Here is a 7,897-nt window from a genome sequence, read left to right as displayed (position 1 = left end):
CGCGGCGCGACGGCGCAGCTGTGCGCCTGCCTCGACGCGTGCGGCGCCGCACTCTACGAAGATGCGCGGTGGGAGACGTTGCTCCCGATCATGGCGCTGCTCGCAAAGTGCGCCGGCTGGCTCCGCCACCGCACCTCGGACGACGCCCGTGCCGAGGCGCGCCGCCAGACGGCCTTGGGCGCGTGGGACGTCGCGGCGACGCGCGACCAGGTGCTGCACGTGCTCTTCCTGCTCCTCCGCCCCTCGCTCGGCCTTCCTCCCGCGCAAGGGTCGCGGCCCTCCCCGGTGCCGCCGCCGACGCTGCAGGCGGCAAGCTTCGACGTGGCCGGCCTGCTCGCGGCCGTGGACGACTCGTGCGCGCAGACCATCACGAGCGCCCTCCTCCGGAACCGCGCGCGCCTCGCGCCGGCGGGGCCTCTGCAGGCGGCGCTCAACGCGCTCGAGAGGGCGTCGGCGGCCAGCGCCGCGTCGGGCCGGCTGGCGGAGCTCGAGGCGGTGCTCGAGGCGGCCAAGCTGGTGGGGCCGCTCGCCGGCGAGGAGGGCGGCGCCCCCGTCGGGCCGGCGGAGGAGGGGTGAGGGAGTGCGGGGGCCGATTGCCCGCGCCCCAATTTTGCGCTCTGCTTCACTTGTACCAACTACTACTGTCTGTGGTCCAGTATTTGAGAATGCCAGAGAGGGCCGAGCGAGGCGGGTGGGGCATGCCGCTTGCCGCCGGGAGTCGTTGAGCTTGGCGGTGGCGTTGTGGGCTGTTGCTATGCGCAGGAACCGCGTTTCGCGTTATTGTTGGTGACATTTTTCTTAGATCGATAGACCAAGGACAAAAACGTATATTAAAAAAACAAAAAGGTTCCCCCGCTGCATTTTTTGCATACACTCACTGTCGATACACGGTGTATATTGGTTAAATTGCCCCCGCCCCTCTCTATAGCTCTACGGCTCTACGTGGCTGGGTTCACAGCAATTGTAGGGAAACGAAGGGACCAAATCACGGTCGCGGCCTTCTGACTCGCGCCTCCGCCTCACTGGCACTATTGTAGCCCTGGCCGGTGCGCGTGCGGAGTTGAAGTTCCGGAGTGAAAATTTGAACGCGTTCTCTCACGGTGACCAAAAAATGTCCACCTCAGAGGCACCTCCGGAGGCAGGCCGCCGCACGCCGGCGACACAGCTCCAGCTGTCGAGCTGACCCGCAGCTCCTCTCAGAGCGGGAACTGTGACGAAAGTTGACTGAGGCGGTTGTCAGGAATCATCATACGGATCACATGGTGGCTCTCTCATGACGGGAGACCGCCCGACCACTCCTGGGTGGCACTGTCACCGGTGTCGCTCGACGTCCTGTCGACAGCGTGCCGACAGCGACACAGATCATGTGGGACGCGTCGAGTATCGACCTCTACTGCTTACCCAGCCTTCGAGTGTATCCTGGCTGTGGTCCCACACCCACTGGTGTCCATCTCAGAGACCGCAGGAGGTCATGAGGGTCGATGGGAGTGCCAACCCCACAATGCCTAAAAACCCAGCCCAGTATAGAGACCGTATAGAGCTGTAGTGTGTGTAGAGCCGCCGCTCGTCTCAGGCTCAGCTGTGAACCGTGGGCGGAGGGAACGACGCGCCCGGCCCGATTTCTACTGGGAGTGGGTCGCGTACTTGGTCGCGTACACCTCCCGCCGTTCCACGGCGAGCTTGCGCCTTGTTGTATCTATGCCGATGGCAGAGCCCATGACCCATGTGGCGGGCGCGGCGGCGGCATGCACTTGGGGTGTTCTCATGGCACATGGGGACGCGGAAAATCGGCGGCCCCCTATTAAGTAGAAGGGAATAGCGGGCCCTAAAGCCGTATCCCGTGCGCTCAACCTCAAGTGGTCGAGGTCTGGAGAGAGAGACTGTGCCCAATGAATTCCGGAAGGGGGGACGCTGGTTTTGTGGGTGCCTTCACCACCGGAATGATTTCTTTTTTAGTTTCCTATATTTGTTATTTCAGCATCTTAGGTGAGAGAGATTTTGTTCTTAGGTCCGGCCAAGCAAGCAGAAAAAACACCTACTCGCTTAGACCTTAGTCCGTAGGAGTAGGTAAACGAAAAAAGTAGCGCCCAATTCGTCTAGGTCTACGTACGGCTTAGTGAGTGGTTGGGGTGGCCTCAGGCATCCCCAAGGGAGCCTCTGCGGTGCCACATAAGCAGCTTAGTGATTGTCGAGACTTTAAAGTATTCGTTTGAAGATCTCGCAAACAAGACAGACGCTACTCTACCGATCTCTTATGGTCACCAGTAAACGAAAATTCGACTTTGAGGGATAATATCTCAAAAGACTGGGTGAGAGCATAGCATTATTATTGCATATTAGGCCGCACAAGGTCAAACTTGACCCCAGAAGCATCAAGAACCCGATGCTCCGGCTCGACTGTGCCGGCACACTGCCTCCTCGCGCACGCTGCTCGCAGGCCGTTGCGGCCCGTGGTGCACCAGAGAGAGAGGTCGACGCGTTGCCCCCGCCGGCGACCCCGCGCGGCTCAGGCCAGCCAGAAGGTGTGTGGTGACGGCACCGTGGCAGGAGTGCGGAGAAGAGCTCGCCGAACGCGAGCAGCAGATGGCCAAAGTGTGCCAGCGCGAGAGCCTCGCGAACGGGTCAGAAGGAGCTCGCCGTGACACGATGCCGGGCGGTGGTGGTGCTCTGGCGACTGTGCACAGTGGGCAAAGTCAGGCTGCAACAGGGCAGCACGTTGGTAGTGCCCTGCTGCAGCCTGGCCTGACATGCACAGGGCGAACAGAGACACTACTATCGTCTGGCGCTCGGCTCCGAACCTGGGCGAACTTCGACCGCCGCCACAGCTGGCCACGAGCACGCAGCGACAAAATGCTGACTGTATGGAAGTTGAGGCTGGTCGAGAGGAAGAGGCTGCCGTGCGAGCCGGCAGCCCGCAGCTGTCTTTTTTCGGCTTCTTCTTTCATACTCGAGTACTCGTAGGTGGATATCCTTTGGCCGCGTTGGGTAGCGAGGACTGGTGTGACGCGATCCACGCAGGCGTGGTTTCTGGCGGCCGACCGTCAGTGCACGGAGTTGCCCCTTCTCCGACTGCCCCGGCTAGTTCACGAGTTTCGCGGGAGTGACCCCATGCGTCAATCAAACCCGAGACCTAGCGCGGGTGGGTTGGAGGGGGGATCGCTGCAGGGAAGGGCTGTGTAATAAGAAGCCGATCCCCCAGCGTACTCGAGTATTCGCTTGCCTACACTAAGCGAGTAAACATCACGACATGTGCATGTGCATGTGCATGCACGTGCACATGGACATGTCGGCTAGGGCCTAGGCCCAGAGAGCCAGAACACCACAACAATAACCTCAATAGAATGCGGAGAAAGCGGGCCCTATCCCGTCTGCCCAGTGTGAGGGGTCCCGTACCATGCCATGCGGAATCGACCCTACAATTGGGCTGTCCGAGGTTTGCCTCTCGCACGGCCCGTCTGTTTTCCTTTCCTTTTTTCTCTGCAACACCCTCTCTTTTCCTCTCTATTTTCCCGGGAAAACTGCGTGGAAATCGTCAAATTTTGTTTGGGCGCTGAGCCGAGTCTGAGGCTGTGGTTTGGGCCCAAAATCAGCCAAATTTTAGGCCAAATCGGCAAAATGCCGGGAATTTTGCGGAGAACCCGTGTAGGCATCCTCGCGCTTTCGCTTCCGCCGCTTCGCCTTCGTCTCCTTGCTGCGCAGCAGGGTGTAGTTCGGGCCCACCTCCCGCACGCTGTCCAGCACGTGGACGGCGCTCGCCATCTCGACCGCGTCGTCCTCCGGCGGAAGCTCCGCCTCGCCCGCGGCCGCTTCCCGAGCGCGCTCGTCGCGCATCCGCTCGTGGTGGGCCTGCCGACGCGCCACGCCGGCGCCCGTGTGCCTCGCCGCCGCGTCCGGCGACGGCATCGATGCTGTCCGCACGAGCGTGACTCGCCACTCAACGACCTCCACGACCTCCACGACCGCCGAAAAGTTCTCCCACTCGCCCCAAACCGAGTTCTCTCTACAGTTACATACATACCTGGAAATTACCCTGCGACCGCCTAGGTATTTTGTCGATTTCCTCAATTTTGCCTCAGATTTTGCCCCAGACCAGCTCTCAGACTCAGGGAAACTCGCGAGTTTCCAGAATGGAGCACCAAACACAAGAAATAAAAATCTCTCTCCCAAACACCCTCTGTTTTCCCTGGAAATTTCCGGAAACGCAAAGTGCTGGGGACCATCTGTTTTCCTTTTGGTTTGCCGGAAAACCTCGGACAGTCCAACCCTACAACATGTCTCATGTGCATGTTGTTTGTGCATGCACAACATGTCTCATGTGCATGTGCATGTGCATGTGCATGTATGTGAGAGAGATTTTTAGCAATACCAAACAACTCTAACACTCACACGTCATTTGGGGCCTGGAGTTTGTTTTGTGCATGTGTCCAGACACAACAAATCTGAGTTTGTTTTGTTGTCAAATCTGAGCAAATATCTGTGTCCAGTGCTCAAGTCTAAAAAAGAAAGAAAACAGACAGCCCAAGGGAGGGATGGGAGGACGGCACGCCGCCACCACACAGGGATTTTAAGGAGAGGGGTGTGATGGGCTAGCCGTCACGCACCTTAACCCTTCGTCATGCTCAGGTATTTTGCCGGTTTGTTGGAGCACGTGTGCCGGTGCTCTCCGACGATTAGAGCGTGCGCCACTCGGCCTCGCCTTTTGCGCTCGGACAGCCTTCAAGAGGTCGCGCCTTCCTCTCATGTACGCGACGACTGTAGTAGGTCATACTCGGCCGCTCGCTCATCGACCCCAAGATCGGGAGTCATAAACAGTGTCATCGCGAGTCATCTCGGCTTTCATATGCTCCGCCGCGGCGCGTGCCCTGCCGATGACTCTTCCGTGCCGCTGACCCCTCCTGAGAAGACGAAGGAGACCCGGCGCCAGCGCTGGTGCACGCGCTGCCTCGAGGCGCACGCGTGGCTCGTCCAGCCTGTACACGCGTCGACGCTGGGCATGTTTCGGCTGCTCTTTGGCGTGGTGATGGTGATGCAGGCAGGGCACTTTGCAGACATGTACGAGGAGTTTGTGCAGGCCAAGCTGCTGCTGCCCTACCCCGGCCTCTACTGGCTGCCACCCATCGGGCCGGCCGCCGGCGAGGCGATGCTCAAACTCAACATGGTGTCTGCGTACCTCGTGTCGCTGGGCGTGTGCACGCGCGCGTCGACGGTGGTGCTGTGCGCCACCTTCTGCTACCTCTTCCTCCAGTGCGAGTCAAACCACAACAACCACTACATCCTCATCTGCCACGCCACCTTCTTTGGCTCGCTCTCCGACTGGGGGCGTTGGGCGTCTGTCGACCAGCTGGTCTCGAACTGGCGCCGCCGTCCCTCGTCGCGCGCGGCCGTCGACGAGCCCGCGACGCTGCCGTACTGGCACCTGCTCGGCTTCCAGATCCTCTTCTCGATTCCGTACAGCTACGGCGCGGTCGCAAAGGTCCACGAGCCCGGATGCGGCATACTCACGCTCTGCACCCAACGTCCCCGTATTCTAGCCCCCCACCCAAGAGGCCGCGCATCCGGCTGTGCTCAAATTGCATTCCCTCGCCCGCACGGTGTACCGCCGTCTTGCCACGAGACGCGGGCACCGCACGACACCTCCTCCTCCCTCTCTCAGGTGAACGAGGACTGGCTCCTGCGCGCGCAGCCGCTCAAGGCGTCTCTCCGCAGGGCTGACCCTGACCCTGACCCTGACCCTGACCCTGACCCGAAACCTAACCGCTCTAGGCGTGGTTCCGCAAGGGGTCGGTGCACGCGCGCTACCTCCCCTTCGGGGTTGGCGACACGTGGTGGTGGCCGTGGTTCATCGCGTGGGGAGGCTTCGCCTTTGACGCCGGCATCGTGCCGCTCCTCTTCTCTCGCCACCTTCGCCCGCTCTCCTTCCCGGCGGCGATCTCCTTCAACTGCATGAACAAGGCTCGCCCCGCCGCGTCACGCCCGCAACACCCCCCCCCCCCCCCCGCCGCTCCCCGCCGCCCCGCCACCCCCGTCACGCCCCTTACCGACCCCGCCCCGCCCATCGCCACCGCCGCTCCGCCCCTCGCAGCTCATGTTCAACATCGGAGTCTTTCCGTATGCGATGCTCGCCACCCTCCTCCTCTTCCTCCCGCCAGACGCGCTCTCCGCCGACCCGCGCCAGCCGCCCACCCGCTGGCACTGGTGGCTCTTTGTGCCCGCGTGGCCGCAGCTTGCTGCCGGCGGCGGAGACAGCGACGCCGGCGCGGCCACGCCGCTGATTGGGCCCGGGCCAAAGACGGGCGGCGGCCTTAGGGGCGGCGGCGGCGGCGGCGGCGGCGGCGGAGGTGGTGGAGGTGGAGGAGGAGGTGGTGGAGGAGACGTAGAGGAGGCGGAGGCGCGGCGCGGCGAGGGCGGCGCCCGGCGGGCCGCCCTCGCCGCAGGTGGGGGGGCGGAGGAGGGGCGCGGTGTTGCGCGTCGGTTGAGAGGGAGGCAGCTGCGGCTGCTGCTCTGCTTTTGCGGCTACTTTGGCTGGCACCTTGTCTGGCCGTTGCGCCACTTTGTGCTGTACGCGCCGGGCGTGTCGTGGCACGAGGAGGGCCACCTGCACGCGTGGCACATGAAGCTGCGCTCCAAGGGCGGCTGGGCGGTGCTCGAGGCGGTCGAGGCGAGCGAGCGGCGGGACCGCCGTGGACGTAAGGCCGGTGGGCGGCGCCACTTCACACCTTTGGCTGCGAGTAGGCGGGCGGGCGGACCACCCTTTACACGCCGACCTCCGACCGGCACCTCACCTACGGGCAGGTCAAGAATAATCGTAATGATACTCCTCATACTCATAATCAGAATACCTCTCCGCACGGGCAGGTCAAGAAGGCCATCGACCGACCGCACGCCTTTCTGCTCTGGACCACCGGCTTGGCGCGCTTGCACATGATGGTGCGCAAAGAGAGGGAGAGGGGGGGGAGGGAGAGAGAGAGAGAGAGAGAGAGAGAGAGAGAGAGAGAGAGAGAGAGAGAGAGAGAGAGAGAGAGAGAGAGAGAGCTCTGCCTAGCTTTGCCGCGTGCCGCGGCGCCGACCGCTAAGCAGCGCAACCCCCCCCCCCCCCCCCCGCGCGCTGATGGGCCTCCTGGAGCCAGGCGGGGCGCAACCTGACGGCGCTCCACCCGCGCTCGTGCTTCTCGCTCAACTCTCGGCCGGCGGCGCCCCTCTACGCGCCCCCGACTGCGAACCTGCTCGACTTCTTGGGCGGCTACGAGCTCGTGCCGCCGTTTGGGCCGTCCGCGGTTGGCAGGTGGCTCACGAGCTTGCCGCCCTCGAGTGGCGAAGACCAGTGCGAGCACCATTTGCCGTACCGCGCCGACCTCATGCGCAAAAACATGGACGAGCTCCACACCGCCGCCGGGCTGAGCTTCCGTAGCGACGGCGGCGGAGGCGAGCCGCATGGCAGGTGGGCAGCACGCGAGCGTTGCGGCGCCTGACTCGGCGTTGCTGCTGTAGGCCGCCGCTCCGATTGGAAGCTGTTTGCGCCGAACGGCCAGTTCGCCTACACGCAGAAGCTGCACCTCGTGGACGACGCGCTCGCAGATTACCTGCGGCGCTCCCGAGGCGTCCACGGGGAGGGACGAACATAGCGCGCCGGTTGCTGGAGAGGGGCGGACATTGGGCCGCGCTCTTTTCTACTTTGCTCCCCGACCCGGCGCTGGCCGAGCTGCAATAGGTAGATGTGCGACGTGGCACAACCGTCCCACGCAAGGAGTCAGGAGTTAGCCTGTCAGGCGTAGAAGCGCCACCGCCGCGCGTGGGGTTTACGCAAGAGGCGCAAGAGGGTCATACTCGGCGTTCCTGAGCTAGGGTGGACCCGCACGTTGTGCCTCTCTAATATTATTGGCCAAAGTACAGGTTTCGA

General features: G+C 62.7%; 2 protein-coding genes across 2 annotated transcripts; one reads left to right on the top strand and one right to left on the bottom strand.

Annotated features, from left to right (window-relative positions):
* Positions 1–3,597: 3,597 nt before the first annotated feature.
* EMIHUDRAFT_206685 (hypothetical protein) lies at positions 3,598–3,903 on the bottom strand (the record flags this gene model as incomplete). Its single annotated transcript, XM_005777008.1, has 1 exon — positions 3,598–3,903. The coding sequence occupies one exon, from the start codon at positions 3,901–3,903 to the stop codon at positions 3,598–3,600; it is 306 nt and encodes a 101-aa protein (XP_005777065.1).
* Positions 3,904–4,661: 758 nt separating this feature from the next.
* On the top strand, positions 4,662–7,897 carry EMIHUDRAFT_450556 (hypothetical protein). Its single transcript, XM_005777007.1, has 7 exons — positions 4,662–5,473; positions 5,779–5,877; positions 6,449–6,652; positions 6,733–6,792; positions 6,856–6,927; positions 7,128–7,422; positions 7,489–7,897. The coding sequence occupies exons 1-7, from the start codon at positions 4,841–4,843 to the stop codon at positions 7,620–7,622; spliced, it is 1,497 nt and encodes a 498-aa protein (XP_005777064.1). The 5' UTR covers positions 4,662–4,840; the 3' UTR covers positions 7,623–7,897.

Source organism: Emiliania huxleyi (assembly GCF_000372725.1).
Source record: "Emiliania huxleyi CCMP1516 unplaced genomic scaffold EMIHUscaffold_27, whole genome shotgun sequence".
In the NCBI taxonomy this organism is placed as follows: Eukaryota; Haptophyta; order Isochrysidales; family Noelaerhabdaceae; genus Emiliania; species Emiliania huxleyi.
The sequence above is the reverse complement of the archived record's forward strand: the minus strand, read 5'-3'. Positions and strand labels throughout refer to the sequence as shown.

What these genes read in the sequence shown, in the direction of transcription:
- EMIHUDRAFT_450556 (XM_005777007.1), top strand. Translation starts at nt 4,841, where the DNA reads ATGCTCCGCCGCGGCGCGTGCCCTGCCGATGACTCTTCCGTGCCGCTG. An exon ending in TCGCCTTTGACGCCGGCATC is followed by an intron (nt 5,878 to 6,448) that starts GTGCCGCTCCTC and finishes GGGGGGGCGGAG; the next exon opens with GAGGGGCGCGGTGTTGCGCG. An exon ending in CCGTAGCGACGGCGGCGGAG is followed by an intron (nt 7,423 to 7,488) that starts GCGAGCCGCATG and finishes TTGCTGCTGTAG; the next exon opens with GCCGCCGCTCCGATTGGAAG.